This window comes from Hippocampus comes, unplaced genomic scaffold, assembly GCF_001891065.2.
Source record: "Hippocampus comes isolate QL1 unplaced genomic scaffold, H_comes_QL1_v1.1 scaffold249, whole genome shotgun sequence".
NCBI lineage: Eukaryota > Metazoa > Chordata > Actinopteri > Syngnathiformes > Syngnathidae > Hippocampus > Hippocampus comes.
The window spans coordinates 1,021,859-1,038,275 of NW_017805035.1; the positions used below are offsets into that span (position 1 = coordinate 1,021,859).

General features: G+C 41.3%; 2 protein-coding genes across 6 annotated transcripts in view; both read right to left on the bottom strand.

The window, feature by feature from the left end:
• smarcc1a (SWI/SNF related BAF chromatin remodeling complex subunit C1a) overlaps nt 1-8,647 on the bottom strand; it is a 16,348-nt gene extending 7,701 nt beyond the window's left edge. For 2 of the 4 annotated variants that reach the window (XM_019863781.1, XM_019863780.1), the window contains exons 1-19: nt 8,397-8,647; nt 7,617-7,736; nt 7,454-7,539; nt 7,286-7,367; nt 6,846-6,938; nt 6,697-6,766; nt 6,534-6,603; nt 6,383-6,458; nt 5,033-5,158; nt 3,908-4,026; nt 3,119-3,249; nt 2,960-3,019; nt 2,842-2,879; nt 2,647-2,768; nt 2,496-2,567; nt 1,789-1,902; nt 1,406-1,559; nt 1,212-1,319; nt 749-808 (exon numbers count right to left, since the gene is read on the bottom strand). In XM_019863781.1, the coding sequence (XP_019719340.1) occupies nt 749-808; nt 1,212-1,319; nt 1,406-1,559; nt 1,789-1,902; nt 2,496-2,567; nt 2,647-2,768; nt 2,842-2,879; nt 2,960-3,019; nt 3,119-3,249; nt 3,908-4,026; nt 5,033-5,158; nt 6,383-6,458; nt 6,534-6,603; nt 6,697-6,766; nt 6,846-6,938; nt 7,286-7,367; nt 7,454-7,539; nt 7,617-7,736; nt 8,397-8,570 (1,875 nt within the window). In that variant the 5' untranslated portion in view covers nt 8,571-8,647. The remainder of the gene's footprint in view (nt 1-748; nt 809-1,211; nt 1,320-1,405; nt 1,560-1,788; nt 1,903-2,495; nt 2,568-2,646; nt 2,769-2,841; nt 2,880-2,959; nt 3,020-3,118; nt 3,250-3,907; nt 4,027-5,032; nt 5,159-6,382; nt 6,459-6,533; nt 6,604-6,696; nt 6,767-6,845; nt 6,939-7,285; nt 7,368-7,453; nt 7,540-7,616; nt 7,737-8,396) is intronic. The other 2 variants (XM_019863782.1, XM_019863783.1) reach the window with 2 other exon arrangements.
• A 129-nt stretch (nt 8,648-8,776) lies between these two features.
• Nucleotides 8,777-16,306, bottom strand: cmtm6 (CKLF-like MARVEL transmembrane domain containing 6). 2 transcript variants are annotated; one of them, XR_002167482.1, is made up of 6 exons: nt 16,205-16,306; nt 13,550-13,673; nt 12,650-12,826; nt 11,592-11,690; nt 9,376-10,477; nt 8,777-8,972 (listed from the first exon to the last, which is right to left on the bottom strand). XR_002167482.1 is itself a non-coding variant. In XM_019863841.1 (5 exons), exons 2-5 carry the CDS (start codon nt 13,664-13,666, stop codon nt 10,292-10,294), a joined length of 579 nt encoding a protein of 192 aa, XP_019719400.1. In that variant the 5' UTR covers nt 13,667-13,673; nt 16,205-16,306; the 3' UTR covers nt 8,777-10,291. The 2 variants fall into 2 exon arrangements, 1 of the variants encoding a protein (XP_019719400.1); XM_019863841.1 differs by having other exon boundaries at nt 8,777-10,477.
• Nucleotides 16,307-16,417: the final 111 nt, after the last annotated feature.

The following is a 16,417-nucleotide window of genomic DNA, read 5'->3' on the forward strand; positions in this document are numbered from 1 at the left end:
GGGGGGAAAAACATGATGTGCAATGACCCATTTTCCTGCAGCAACACCCCCATCCCCACGTGTTCCCTTACGCCATCTGCTCTGTGGTTTTAATCCACTGGTGAACGTAGCAAATATGAACACACACACACACACACACACTTCTGACAAACAAACGCTCTGCTGCAATCTGCAGCCCTCTAGTGGCTGCGCATATGAAAATAGGAGCTCCAGATTTGGTCTACTACTTCAATTTCAAACAGTTGGCATCGTAGTTTAAAATTCTTGAATAATTGTTAACAATCCCCAAAATTATTCCTGCCCAAAACATACATTTAAGTTGCTTCATTTGCTTATCGCCTGCTCGTCCGTCTTCCTGTGTGCATTCTGTAGGGCTGGGCAAACAATCCGATCTCTAACCCAGCTCATGGAGAATTCACATTACAGTATTATGAAGAGTCTTGTAACAGAGTATTCATTTGTACAATTTTTCCTAAAATGTCAATTTTTTCTTAAAATATGTGAATTATAAATATAAATAAAAGACTGGAATGCTATTTTATGAATAAAATAAAATACACTTGTATAATAAAATGGATTTCCTTTTTTACTCATCAACAAATGATTTGTCCATTTTTACAATCAAAATTACCCGTGAGCACAAAAGAATTCTTTTAACAATCATCTTGATAAGGATAACCAAGAGCAATTTGGTCACGATAATTGTGATGTAAAGAAATGTTTAAAATGTAAACGGTGAGGAACTGACCTCTAGCAGGAGCAAAGTTTCCTGCTCGGTCCACTCCCGAGAGGACGCCACTGATTTACCCTGAAAGCAGCAAAACATAATAAACAACCTGATTTCATTACTTTGCTTTGAAAATATCTTTTAACTCTGTATATGCTTTTAAACGTTGTACTTTTAATTTTGTGATGCACATTGCGTTACCTTGTGGAAGAAACGCTTGTGCTATGACTATGTATTTCTCCGTGGATAATCATGTCACTTTTTTTTTTTTTGAAACTATATTATTGCACCTAATAAAAAATGTACAGTAATGTGATTAACATTACAACAGAAAGAATCAAAGTTTCTGAAGAAAGTACCGCCAATCTGCAGAATGGCAGATTTCAGATCACAGACTTCAGGATCACTTTGCGGAGATTCAGGCTCATGTGTCACTTTCATTACCTTGAGGGAATTTACATGTTTGCGGATTAGCGTTTCAGACCTTTGAGTTCCTCTTGTACTGGTCGGTGCGGAGGCCAAAGTTCTGGAGGTCAATGGCTTTATCTTTCATCTTGTCAGAGAAGTTGGCCATCTGCTGCGGCGGTGGAATCTGCAACATTAAAGCATACGTACGCAGAAAGTCACGCCGTTGCCCCTCGCCGCCTCCACCCGCTTCCCGCTCCACTACACGCTTACCGGTGGAGGTCTGTGGTTAAGGGGCATGAGGCCAGAGGGTGTGTCGGCCAGGACGGTGAAGTGGGGGGTGGGTGGGGGTCCCATGGGCAAAGGTCTACTGTCTGAGTCCACCTGGTAGTTCACCAAGCCCCACTGCTCCAAGAAAGCATGAGCCCTGCATAAGATATGACACTTCGGCATTTACTAACAAATATTAGGGACATTATATGATGAGAATAGAAGTTTTAATATTATAGAAGAAATGCCATAATTAAATAAGACCTGATTATTGTAAAAATCCTTAGAAATGCCCTTTTTTCTTAAAAAAAAAAATTAAAAAAAAAAAGTACTGCTCTGCTCACATCACAACTCTTGTACTTTTGCCTCACAATACACAGACTCACCTCATAATGGCACACACGTCGCCCGTCAGGTTCCTGCGGCAAGAGGTGGAGGTGAGGTACTCTTGGGGGTTGAGGCGGTAAGTGTCGATCATGAAGTTGCGGTAAGCCAGGTATCTGTTTGGGAATGTAGAGAAAAAAAAAGAAAACGAGCAGACGCTGTCATCATAATGTCATTGCTTGTTTAATAAGGGGACATAAATGTAAGCTATTTTTTTTTTTTTAACGTATACTTGACAACAATTTATCCACAACTCAGTGATTCTCAACAGTTCGGTAAGTGGGGCTCCCTCTGGTGGTTTGTGAAAGAATCACTAAATTAAATATTAAAAATTGTGCATACCACTTCTGGATCATCATCTTGCAGTGTGGATTGAACGCCTTTTTTTTTTTTTTTTTTAATCTGGCTATCCATAATCCCAATTTCTTTTCAGTAGCATTCAGTTCTATTTAACAGTACAATAGATTTCCATTTTTTAAAATAAATGTGTCTTTTCAAAAGTGTATTTTTTTTTTCCTTTGGAAAAAAAATTCTCCCAAAATATGAATTCTTACAAAAAAGACATGACTTCATTCTCACACCAATAATACTTGAAAAGGAACAAAGAATCTAACTTTATACTTCTTCTACTTCATTCTCCCTAAAAACATGACTTAAGGAAATAAGCATGCATTGTTGTGCGAATTTTGCTGCATGTTTCAATGCTCACATTTCTGGAGTTTTGGACTTGTTCTTCCCATTGAAGAACTCTGGCAGGGCTCTCCTCTCTATCTCGTGGATGCTGAAAGGAGAGGAGAGAACCGCCTGACGCTTGAAGAACAGTCCAAGGTTCACGAGGCCTTCGGGGGTCGCCGACTCACCAGTTGTAGTCGAACCAGGCACTGTAGCTGGGGATGATGATGTGATGCGTCTGCTCCGTCACGTTGTCCTCACCGGCATCCATCAGGCGGCTCATGTCTGCTTTGTTCTGGTCCTCGTCGTCCTGAACACAAAGTGATCATTTAGATAATAAAAATGACGATATTTCAATAGCATTTGCAGAAATAAATCGTTACCTTCCCGCCGGACAGCACAGAGTCATCCTCCATGTCATCTCCAGAGAGAAAGCAGCACAAACAACGTTAGATATATATTTTTTTGTGTTTTAGGAAGTGATGCCTTGCTGTCACATACCAATGTCTGCACCGTTGTCCCCTTTAAGAGGCGTGCTCTCGGCATCTTTCTTTGAATGGGCTGTGTGGACACAAGACAGCACGGTGTGTCAAGAACGCAATCACGCAACACAACAAAAAAACTAACAAACAAACACCACCACTCCATTTTGGAACGTGCCATTCTTAGAAATGCTTCCCTCCTCGATGCTCGCACCAGTAGACGAGTCGTCCAGGTCCTTGGTGACGTCATCCTCCGTGTCATCCTCTTCGCCGCGGTGTCCTCGACGCTTCCAGTAATGTCCCTGGCTCCTAAAATAGGAAGTAGATGTCAGTATCTTAGATGACTTGTTGATGGTTGCCGTCACAGACATCTGATTGAGTCGCGGTCACTAGGTTGAATGTCAATTCAATGGAGCGAACTTCATAAAGCTACAACCTTGCAAGGGCAAAAATTGTAATGCTGCTCATTCAAACACATACTAACATACTTGAGAAACTGATAGGCACCAAAAACAACAAAGCTTTTATTCTGATCACTAGAAATGTTTGCGAAAAAAAAAATATGCAGAAGTAATATCTTTGAAAAGGCTTCAAAAATCTGTGAAATGTATTCCGTTACATCATGAATATACAGGGCCGGTTCTAGTAGGGCCACCATAACGTGGCTCATGATGGCCAGACAGTCAAAACAGGACAAAACAATTTTATGCCAAGGCACCAGTGTAGATAAATATGATGGCCAAATACATTTACACGACATTGACAGTATTCACAGTCTCACAGTCTTAATCTCATGAGATCTGGCTTTGAGTATGAAATGGTTGCGAAATCAGAGATAAACGAATGGGGTACTTTCCACACTCAACAGCAGGGCCGTTTGCATGTGACTCCACACCCAAACTGGATTTATTTATTTTCGATGTCTATGGCTGACATGGCGCATAACCGCAGTATGTCGCTTACTTACTTCTTTCCACCTTTCTTCCGGGACTCGGCGGGGGTGCTGGGCGGCGAGGGCGAGCGCCTCCTCTTCTTGCTGGCCGAATTGGCCTTGCGCTCCTTGCGATCGGGCGTACGGGAAGACGACTGATCAGACAAACGCCCGTGCGGCGCGGAGGGAGCGAGGGATGGAGGATGAGATAAAAGAGTGGCAGAATGAGAGAATGGAACGTTCGCACACATGGGGAGGTGCAACAGGTGGGGAGGAGGTAGGGGAGGAGGATGCAGTGGCGTGGACCCATGAGCAGAGTTCCTGGCTACTCTCACTCCTTCTTTTACAATTCATATAATTGTGATTCATTCATAAAACAAATACAAAATGGCTAAAAGGTTTTTAATATTTGTATTTTGTCATTTACTATAAATTATACTGTTTGATAAATCGATTACCAAAAAAAGTAAAATAATAAAATATAATTTCATGAAACAAAAAACATGATTTATGTTGTATTTTTATTTTTTGTTGTTTGTGATGTTATTTTTGTGTAACATTATTTACAATATCGCGATTTACATTTTTATTCATAATACACAATATATAATGAATAAAAGTTAATATCATAATTAAAATAGTACAATATTGATTCGTTTCCATTTTACATTCATAACTAATGTAATTGTAATTCATCAATTATTCAGTAAATCGGTAAATGTTCAATGTATGTTTATTTACAATGAATTAATTACCCATACTTTGATTAAATAGATGAATTTTTTTTTTTAATTGTGAATGAACCAATATTACCCCAAAAAGTGCAAAATTAGGACCACAATACAGGCCTTTAAACATCATTGCTATTTCTAGACTGTGTCCATACATATAAACATTGATTCTACCCTCACAAAGACAAATTGTTCTGAATTTTAAGTGCCTGAGCACAATCAAGAGCTTTCCATCAACATGAACAGAAACCCCGAGGTGCTTTGGAAGAAGAGAAAAGGTGTGAGGAAGGATGACGACAGACAATACAGACAGACAGACAAAAATAGAAACAGACAGGGCAGCTTCATGCAAGACGACATTTCCCAAGCGTCCCATGCAAGGAACAACCACCAAACAATAAGCAAAATGTGACATTTCCGTAACATTTACCTCCTCCTCCTTCAGGAAGATCTTCTGGCGGAAGGTGACGGGCTTCTTGTTGTCGTCCACCTCGTAGTCTTCCTCATTCATCCACTCGTTGAATGCGTCCATGTCCAGGACCCACCTGGCATGGACCTGAGGTTGAGGGCATATTTGCATTCTCATTCTTATGGCACACGTGCGGTCCAACATTGACCTGTGTTCACGCCACACTTTTTAGAATTTTGTGACATTTTCGTAATGAACGCTTCAGATTGCAAGTCAAAACGTTTAGTAAATTGACAACTAATTGAAGTTGATAAACTGTTGCTCATAATAATTCATGGATCATTTGTCTGTATCGTACCGTAAACCTAACCTAAAAGAAAACATTTACGTAGAGCTGCAACTAACAATTATTTTCATAATCAATATAGCTCTCGAAAATCTGTCAGGAAAATTGGCAAAAAATGCCGCTAAAGTAAAACTAAATGTATCGCATTTGATTCAATGATAATTAGTCTGCTTTCAAGGAGGACCACAGAAATCAAATTTATCGTTTAGATGCTGAACGGAGAAGCATTTGGACTTTAAATTAAAAAAGGCATCTGAACAATCAATCGACTATTAAAAATAACAAGTGAATTATCATTTCAGTTGATAATCAATTAGTTGTCCATTATTTGCTGCACCTCTACATGTATGTATCCTGAATGTGACAATGTTTTGTACCACTGATTGATTTATTGCTTGTGTTAAAAATGCATAGAAAGAAGACCTTGAAAAAAAATTGCATATTAAATCTCAATATTGAGGGGAATTTTTTTCAAATGGCAATTACGTTATTTTCCAAAAATGTTCAGCCCTACTTAGAACACAGAGAAGCTAGTTTCCAAAGCACAGCAAGTGTTGTCAGCTCCCTCCAGTGACTATTTTTCCCCCCAAAAAAAAGTGACGAGTGAAAAAAACAATTCGAGTGGAATCATTTTCACACTGTTTTGAAATATGACCGAAAGGAGCTGGGAAGCGTTTGCCTTAAGGTATTGTATGGCTAAGTTGCAAATATTTTACTGAGCTCGTCTTGCCTCACCTGTGTAACTCCACACGGGAAAAAGCCATTAAAGAGCTGGTGGGGGGGCTGTTTTACACATTACTTTTGGGTAAACTTCAAACTTCACATTTGACCACCCTCAGGTCACGTTTGTTACCTTGCAGAGAAAATCTGTTGCGCTTGCATTTTGATTTATTTTGTGCAGGTGTTTTGTCAAATGTCTTTTTTCTGCATGTTATTATACAGTGCAATACTGATTTGAGATGGCAGAGAAACTGTATCTGATGTGCATTGTAATTTCTTCAAAACATTTTGTCGTTCACGCTCACCTTCCACGGTCGGTCGGCACTAGGTGGCTCCTCCACGTCGCCGTCCACTTCGCCGGCTGCCATCCAGGTGTCGTAGCTGACGAGAAGGGACTTTTTAACGTCAGAACTTATGGACATTTGTGAGATTCCACAAGTCCTCGTTCATGCTCACCTGTCTGGATAGAGTCCCCAGTGGACCAGAACCTGCTTATCTTTCCTCATGACGGGACGCAGCCATTCTTCTGGAATCCACCATTTCAAAATAAAAGATTTAGAAAAAAAAACAAACAAACAACATCAACAACAACAACAAAGACAACTGGAGGACAGCCAACCTTCATCTTGCTGCGACGGAGATGGGAAAATTAGGTGTGTAGCCTTAGACTTGTCCTCAGTTATGGAACCCTCCAAGAAGAAGAGGATAAAAGTTATAGAAGGGGCAAAAGGTGACAGTGTGGATGCGATGTGGCCACATGATGCTCACCTGGTGCCTCTTAATGGCATCTTTGAGCTTACTGGCTTGCTTGGCTTCCATATCAGGAGATAAGTAGACGGTGGGTCGGGTCAGGCAGTTGTTCTGGAAGAACACGGTCAAATGAGAATGCCATTAAAAAAGACAATGGCTTAATTTTGTTTTGTGACAATTACAACTTAGGACTGGGCAAATAAACGCCACCCCTTACACACACAGACACACACATTGCTCAGATTTTAATTTCACTGGTTTTGTTTCCAGCAAAATAAAACATTTGCTGCTTGCAAGAATATACCTTCAGAGAAAAGTTACTTCCATTGACTTAATGACTGCTCGCTCATGCGATGTATAAATGGGCAATGTGTCTTCAGCAAAGTTCTGCATGATCGACTCTTCTATTACCTTTCACTGGGTTTCAATTATCATCCAGCCGTATCACAAGGACATACCTGCACCAAGTTTTTCTCAACATTCAAGAACATCTCCACATTCCTGTCCATACGGGAAGGGTTCTGAAGGTCAAAGCGTCGCCTGCCGATAGTAGTGGAGAGCATATGTGAAAGGTGGATGTGCACCTTACTGGCATCCCGAGTGAAAAATTTAAACCATGAACTCACCATCCCTGCTCGCTCTTGAACTTGTAGACGGAGCCCAGGATGTGGCAGAGAGCACCTCCCGCTTTCATGTCCAGGAAGCACTTGGCCTTGGGGGAAGAAAATGAACATTGAGGAGACCAGGAGCAGCATCATGGACAGTCAAGATGGAGGTAAGAGGTGGTACCGGCAGCTTGGTGAGAGCGGGATTGTTGACTTTGCGTCCAAACGAATCCTCCTGAAACTGAAGCAGCTGCACCACCAGGCCAGCCAGAGACTTGCTGGAGGGCGAGTCATTCTGGACGTACTAACAACACACACACACACACACATTTTACATTAAAGCAAAATACCTACCCTCATGGAATACCTGAAAAACTGAAATATATAGAGACACTTTTTTTTTTTGCTCAAAGCACCCCCAGTTCCCCCGAAAACTAAGGCATGACTGACACGCAGTGCGATGCGTTATTTCGCCTTTGGATTCAAATTGTCATTTACACTCGACATTCAAAAATAATCAATCAAAACAAAATCAGGCATGAATTGAGACTTTTTGCGTAATCTGTATTATTTGTTGCTTTGGCAATTTATGGTTATTTGACAATGTCGCTTACAATGTGAGGCGTTAGCAGACAGTTTGACACTTTACACTTCAATTTCTACAGTGTAAATGATGCGAGTTTAAGAACATTAAACAGAGGGTGCTCGCGGGTTAGCTTTACAATGTATGACAACAATTGTTCGATAAAAAGTGCATCATTAAAAGCCATGCTTGGTGTGAGCCATGTTAAGCAGCAATACATAGACCGCTGGTATTGGCTGCTTCCAACAAACAGCAAATAAAAGCCCTTTAACCCACAAAGTTGACGGTTTTTGAATAAGCTCGCATCGGTCCTCCATTGTCAGCGCGCCGCGGGCCTTCATTGGAATCAATGGGGTGAAATGCTAAGCTAAACTAGCTCACCTTCTTGTAGTGCTTGCCGATCCACAGACGCACCGTCTCCAGTTGGGATATGGTCTCGGAACACTCCCAGAATTTGGCGGACGGGCCGCCGTCTTTCTTGCGCCCCACCGCGGTTCCGCCGCCGCCGACGGGGCCGGTGGTCGGCCCGCTAGCCGTGGTCGCCGCCGTCGCCATTGTGTGTGTTTTTGTTCGCTGCGTTTGTCTTTCTCCTCCGCCGCCCTGATCCGAGCAACCGCTCCGCCGTTACTGCGCAGGCGCAGTGTTTACTTTTCAAATTCTCGCGAGTTGCGAGACTTGTTGCATTGTGGGAAATGTAGTTATTTATAATAAACTGGCGAGCTCGATAGATGGTTATTTTATCATATCGTGAGGGAAACCAATGAAGTAGAAGACATTTTAGTTCTGACAGAAATTTGCAAAGATCAATGCTGTGAAAATAGAACCAAGTGAGTTGTCACTTTATCTTGACACAATTGCAAGTGTGGCACATGTCTGGATAACATGTTCAAATACAGAACACACTATCGAGCATTAAAAGTAAAAGAATTGATCATCATTGGGTACCAAGTCTAACCGCTTTTTAGATTGTGTTGCGTCATCATTTGCAGTCCACATCCTATCTGGGATACAATTCAATTCAATTTTAATAGATATTTTTGTTGGAACCAATCAGACTGAACACCTGAGATGTTGAACCAATAGAAAATTGGTTTGGAAACAAAATACAAATTACTCATTTACCATTTGCTTGACTGCCAAGAGAGTTAAGAGGAGTGCGTTTATAATGATCAAAGTCCACAATCATTCTACAACCTCTTTCATTTTGCATCATAACTTTATACACCCAAACATTAAGACATCTTAGCATTTTGACACAGAGAGATTCAAGTTTTGAAGAGTGTTAGCCGAGTTTCAACCAAGCAATGCATCAGTGTAAGGTTTAAGGGGAAACAACATTCTAGAATTGTCTGTTAGTAACAATATTACAAAGTGGAGCCATTTCATCAGAAAAAAACAAATCTTATATTTGATTGTCTACTTTTTCATCAGTCCCAGCCCACATGAAAAATAAGAATCCATTTAATTATTATTGGCGGTCAACATTTTTCACAAAGCATCTTCATTTGCTTGTTACTGTATGATCCCGTTTAACTGTCATGACAGAAAACACGAGAAAAAAAATGACAAGGGATAACATCACTTTCTGTTCTTACAAGCTATCTTCAGAATATTTACAAACTATATTCAAGGGGACATATTACGGACAATTGATTACATAATGTACCTATGCAAATATTTGGGTGTTGCAGTGTCTCCCCAGCAATCGAGACCGAAATGAATCAACCAAGAAAATCTTTTATCTCAAATACATCACAAAATGTGACTGAGAGAGTCAGTTAGCCAATGGCTTGCCAACGAGGCAAAAAAAAGTTCCAAAAAAACCACACTGAGGCAGTGGGAGAAGCACCACCATATCAAAGCAGGCCTGCAGTGTTCGCACATATTAGCGTTAGCCAACACATGTCACCAGTACCAGCGCAACGTTGGGCTGTGTTGTTGACATGAGGATTGAAGTTACGCGTACTTGGCCAGGATTTGTGACAAGCCCCGACATCAACCAACAAGTGAAATGCTGCGGTCCTAATGAAATGTAATCACTACGAGCAGCACTTTAAAAGCTTCTTGGGACACCTGGGGAATCTTTTCAATTGTGAAAAATCATCCGTAATATGTCTCCTTTGAGTGGAAAAGTGATTGTTTATTTCCTGAGTGTCTGGCCTCAGTAGTATAAAGAGAGGAATTCATGCCAGCTATCGGAGACGAGAGCGCCTCCTGAAGTGTAAAAATGTTTGACCTTTCATAGGGCACACAAAGCACAGAAAAACAAAACAAAATCATTCGGCTGCTGCGGCGTCCAAGTTGAGTTTCTCCGTCTCCACGGGAGCCTTCTGGTCAGGTTCTGCCGCTGGGATGCCATTAGTAGACTGCGCCTGGTCCCCTTTGGGAAAGGGAAGCCCGTGATTCCTCCAAAACAGGAAAAGGTCGGCCATGAACGCAAATGTGGCCAGGAAGCCAAATGCCTGCCAGAGGAAACATTCCAAAACATTAAAGAAAGAAGTAGTGAAGGAAACAATAGAGAAAAAAAGATAGGGAGCGAAATAAGGCAGTAGGGAATGACATGGGTAGGAATTACAGAAAAGGAGCTATGGAAAGAAGGAAGTCGGGAAGGCAACGCAGAAGTTAGGGATAAAAGAACACAGTATGGAAATAAATCAGGAGGTTCGGAAGGAAAGAACGATGGAGGGAGTGACAGAAGGTGTTAGGATACAAAATAAGGAAGTAGCGAAGGCACACAGAAGGTAAGGCATGAAATAAAGAAATGGTGAAGGATAGGAGATGGTTGCGAAGGACACAAGAATGTGAATGAAGAAAGAAGGAAGTAGGAAAGGATAGGAGTAGGTAGGGGAAGAAATAATGCAGGTAATGAATGAAGGTGGTAGTGAAGGACACAAGTTGGAAACAGGGAAAGACAAAGAGAGGTAGGGAAAGCAACATCAAAGTTGGGTATGAAAAAAAAAAATCAGGAATACCAGGAAGGAAGGAAGGAAACAAGGTGCAGAGTGAAAGAATATGTTAGGGAACAAAATGCGGAAGGAGGGAAACCAACCAAGAGGCATATCATGAAAGAAGAAAGAAGGGCACAAGAAGGAGGATAAAGAAAGAAGGAATTAGGCTAGGGAAGAATAGAAGAAAGTAACAAATGAAACACTATCAAGCGAGGAGTATCGTGAGTTAATCAATAAAGGAAGGAGAGGATGCAAATAGGAAATATGAAGGAAGGAAATGGGATGGTGGGGGGAGGTTGGGAAGGACACAAAAAGGTGGATAAAGAAAGAAGGAATTAGGGAACGAAAGACAGACAGGGAGGGGATGAAGGAAGGCGGGGAAGGACGTTGGGGGTGAAAACGAAATAGGGAAAAAAACAAGGTGGGGAGTGGAAGATGGAAATGGGGAAGAGGCCGAGGAGGTGCGGAAGAAAAGTTAAGTCAATCAAGAAAGAAGCAGGGAAGGCCACAACAATGTAAGTTAAGACAAGGATGCACTGAATGAAACATGTCAATGGCAAAGGAAAGGTTGGGAAGGGAGGGGGGGGGGGGAAAGAAGAAATAGGGAAGGAAAGACGTGTTTCCATACCACAGCACTTTTCTCCAGAGTAGTGCCGCCGTTGATGGCAGCAAACACGATGGAGGCGATGAGGAATAAGAAGGCGATCACCATCGTGTACACAAAGTCCTGCAGCACAACAACAATCGCCATTGCGGTATTTTCATGAATGTACAGTACATGCTGTTCGTGTTATATATTTACTGTATGTACCAAATATTTGCACTATACTTTTGAGTACTAATCCAAAGCGGATATTTGAAATAAAACAGGTAAGCTAGAAAGTACAGCATGTTTTTGTATCCTATGCGCAAAATGCAAGCAAAGGCAGGAAATAAATAAAACATGGCAAGAATATAATAAGCAACATTAGGAAGTTGCCAACTCAGCATTTTTGTTTTTTTTTTTTTCCTTGAAGACTTCTTGTCCTGACAGGGAGGCCCCTCGTTGTGGTCACATGATGTTTGAATGGGTTGTGACATCGACGGCACAACATTTGACGGCGTTGTCATGTTTGTGCCATTGATAAAACTTTTTTGTCATTTCCTCATTGTGAAAAAAAAAAAGAACTTTATAGAATCTGGAGTGACTTTGAATGGGAATTGTATGATTTAGATCAATATTTCAGTTTAGCGGGTGACCTTAATTTATAAGTTTAACCCTTTTATGTGCCCTGTAACGAGATAACATGATAAGCTGTCCCTCAAACAACAAAGATTATGCAGAAAAGTGGTTAAGATTGAATGACTGTCTGTCTCTTATGTGTTGTATTATTTTGTTATTATGACTTCAAGATGGCGCCACGACAGTGGCTGCCTTTACAGCAGCTCCGATACTTTTTGTTCTTCTACTTTCATCCTTTCATAACTTTGCTGCTGTAAATTGGGAATTTCTCCATGGTGAGACGAATAAAGATTTTCTTATTCTTATTATTTGTTCCGTGACCAAGATCGTAACTTCATTTACGCACAGTTTAAATTTTTTGTTACAATTTTGTTCGGTTGCGTGCCGTGAGACTTTTTATGAGAAGGCGAGAAGAAAATTGCTTCTCCAGTTCAATGTTCCAATAACGATGACGTGGAGCTTACCAGGCTGGGCCAACAGGTGATTCCCACCCGGCGGTGCAGCTTAGTGTAGAGGAGGATGAGGAGCAGGGCGGTGAAGAGGAACGCCGTGCAGCTGACAAACTCAAAGAACTCCAGAGCTGCGCAGTTGATGCAGACGTAGACCATCTCCTCCAGGAAGAACGCCACCAGTGACAGCAGCTGGCAAAGTAAGGGGCAAAGGAAGGTTCTCATCCCAAGGAGCAATCCTTGCTCAATATAGGTTTGTAGACCTCAGAAAAGGTCAAATATGTGCTTTGGCTGAGCAGGAAAAGTCCTTGACATACTAACGTGAAGACAACTTTCATAATTCTGACTGAATAAATCCTTTGGAGTGGTTTCCTGCATTCTACGTTAAATGTTGAGATAGATCAACGGTGATGGGCTAACGGAGGTTTGTGCCAACGGAGATGGGCCAATGGAGGTTTTATGCTAACGGGGATGAACGAACAGAGATTTGTGCTAACAGTGATGGGCTAACGGAGATTTGTGCTAACGGAGGTTTGTGCTAACGGAGGTTTGTGCTAACGGCGATGTGCTAACGGCGATGTGCTAACGGCAGCACTTTCACTTCCCGCTGGGCACTTCCTGTCAAGAGGCCGCAGGAGGAAGGGCGAATCTTGGCCAAGGCCACTGAAACCACACTTCAATGTTTTCTGTCGGCTTGCCCTACCAATTTGTCATTTTTCCGGATGACACTCAAACGTCGACAGGTCCTCGCACACTGCCGTCAACCATGCAGAATTCCTTGCGCATTATACTGAACCATTTAGAATTCCTCACGCAAGATACCAAACCTTGTAAAAGTCCTCAAGTAAAAGAGACCCACCTTGTCGTCTCCACACGTTACACTGAGCCGTCTACTAATCGGGACAGCCGACTCACCACTTCCAAGAGCTTGATGATGAAGCGCACTTTTTCCAGACATTGTGACGGCACCAGGCAACAGGCAGCATTCGGGTTTGACACCACCGTCGAGGAATAAACTTCTTCTGTGGCCATGATGAAGCTGAGAGCCATGAGACACACACACGCACACACACACATACATACATGCACGCACACGCGCCACCATCACAAAATACAACAAAAAATTAATTTTTAATTAAAATATGGGCGGGACGGTGGTCGACTGGTGAGCACACCGCCCTCACAGTGCAGAGGTAGGGTTAGATTCCGGCTTAATGTGTAGAGTTTGCATGTTTTCCCCGTGTCTGCGTGGGTTTTCTCCGGGTACTCCGGTTTCCTCACACATTCCCCAAAACATGCATGGTAGGCGAATGAAATACTCGATATTGTCCCTACGTGTGATTGTGAGCATGAATGGTTCGTTCGTCTAAGTGTGCCCTGCGATTGGCCGGCGAACAATTCAGGGCGGCGACCAATTCAGGGACTACACCGCCTGCTGCCCGATGACAGCTGGGATAGGCTCCAGCACGCCTGCAACTCTTGTGAGGCTAAGCGGATTAGAAAATGGATGGATGGGCAGATGGATAATTGAAATATATGATATATAAATTTGGATTATGAGTGCAATCGCGGAAAATAACAGAATTTTTTTGGTACTATATGCATTGAATAAAATCAACTACATAGTGTATATGAAGTACATCTTTGCAAATATCTGTAGAACGTGCACAAAATCAGCACAAATATTTGTAATATTATGCATTAAATCAACGCATGTGTTGTGCGAACACCTACATCAGAATTTGGGAAAGTTAATATTTTTTCACAAGTCTCTACGATTGGTCAGACATCATGTGTGGTTGTCATCTAAAAAAAAAATCAATGACCAATCTACAGTGATGAAACATGGCTTGCTCGCTTTGATGATTCCAAATTGATGACTGACCAAACATGACTCTTTGGGGGTCTCCTGAAAAGTGATGATTTTGGAGGTACGAAGATTCTGCCAACGATATGCACAAAAATCAAAGCAAATATTTGTAATAGCTGTGTGCCCTGCGATTGGCTGGCAACGGATTGGGTGCACCCCGCCTACTCACGAAAGACGGCTTGGGAGGGTAAAGTGATTGAGGTAATGGATGGATGAATGCCTTAAGTCAATGCAAATTGTAATACTGTACATGCAATAAATCAGCGCAAATACAATTAAACATTTTAGCAAATACTGTACTTGTATCGCATTCACAAAAACAAATTCGCAAACGCAAAGAATAATTTGAGAAAATCTGACATCCTAAAAGGTGTAACCTTGACTTGGTCTGTAAGCAAGGTAGAAGAACACAGACACACCAAATGACGTGACACAAGCGCACTCCCATTTAAAGCATCGGTGAAAATACTTGAAATACTTGCATGACAGTACATTACAATGTTACTGTATTTCCATAACTTCCTTTAAAAAATGGTGTCTAGCCATAGATCATTTCAACATTAGGGTATTTATTGTTGTAATTTCCTTCATAGAAGAAACCACACATTATTTTACTCTGATAGACTGTGATTTTTTTTTTTTGAAAACATTTTCTTTCCTCGTGATGATATTGTAACATTCAAGTCCTTACGTCACCCTAAGTCATTAAATGACTCAACGAGTTATTTGATTTTCTTTAACACATAACGAAAGTGTGACTGTTCTAACGGCTAGTTGTGGTACAAAACTGTCAGGTTTTTTTTTACCCAAATAAAGTTAAACAAATGACTCGACACGCAGGGAAGATTGTGTCTTTCTTCGGCGTAAGTGGATCTCATAGCAATAGTCAAACTGAGACAATTACATCACTTTTCGTTTGAAAGGAGGCGATTCTTCACGTAATTCTAATTTAAAAAAAAACTAGTACTGTTACTACTATACTACTTAATGCAATCGATATTTCAAAGTTCACTAACTTCACCAGAAGCGGTAAACCTAAAGCTACTACTACTTAAAAACTTGACTGACAACGTTTTCACTGAACTGATTTCGTTCTAATCAATGTTTGTCGTGCGACTACTAATCGAAAGTTCACTTTGCTTAGCATTTGAAAAACATGCGTTTGTTTTGCAGGAATGACGCCGAGTTCACTTAAGGACCAAAACCGTTTCAAGTGTGGTGTGTTGGTGAAAATTAAGATAAAAAGAAATGGAAAAATAACATAATGAGCGGAAGTCTTATTGCAGTCTGGCCGGGACGAAGCTGAAAGTGAAGGTAAACAAGGGAGTGTGTGACAAGTTGTCCAATAGCTCAAACTGATTATTAAACTCGTCACACACAAAAATCGAAGGTGATTACTGACTACTGACTTAATTCTGATCAAAATACCTCTTTAGATTACCAATCAATTCAATAAATGTGAATTAAATCCATAGATCAAGTTGTTTAGCACCTGTAAAACAAGTCTCTGTGCACACCGAACACACTTTCGGCCAAATAAACTTTGAGACAAAAACAACATTGCAAACTTGCAGTACAGTATTAAGAATTCTTAACGCAATGTAGCACAAGGTTTCCGTCTCGGCCACTTGACTTGTTCATACGTTGGATCAAGGAAAACGTATGCGCAAGAGTAATTTTAGTCAATGACTTTAACTCACCGTTCTGGTTTCCACAACAAGTAATCGTGCAATTTTCCACCCCAAAAAAGTGACGGGAAGTGAACTTCCGCGTTGCCTTTTTTATTTTGACCAAGAGCAACTACTGGAAATGGCGGAAAACAAACACAACTTCCGGCATTGATGCGGTTTGACGATTACACACTATGGACATTGGGACAAGATCACGAATATTAGTTAGGTATCTACTGCGCT

What these genes read in the sequence shown, in the direction of transcription:
- cmtm6 (XM_019863841.1), bottom strand. Translation starts at nt 13,666, where the DNA reads ATGGCCACAGAAGAAGTTTATTCCTCGACGGTGGTGTCAAACCCGAAT. An exon ending in TCATCAAGCTCTTGGAAGTG is followed by an intron (nt 12,827 to 13,549) that starts GTGAGTCGGCTG and finishes TTACTTTGCCAG; the next exon opens with CTGCTGTCACTGGTGGCGTT. An exon ending in TCACCTGTTGGCCCAGCCTG is followed by an intron (nt 11,691 to 12,649) that starts GTAAGCTCCACG and finishes GTTGTGCTGCAG; the next exon opens with GACTTTGTGTACACGATGGT.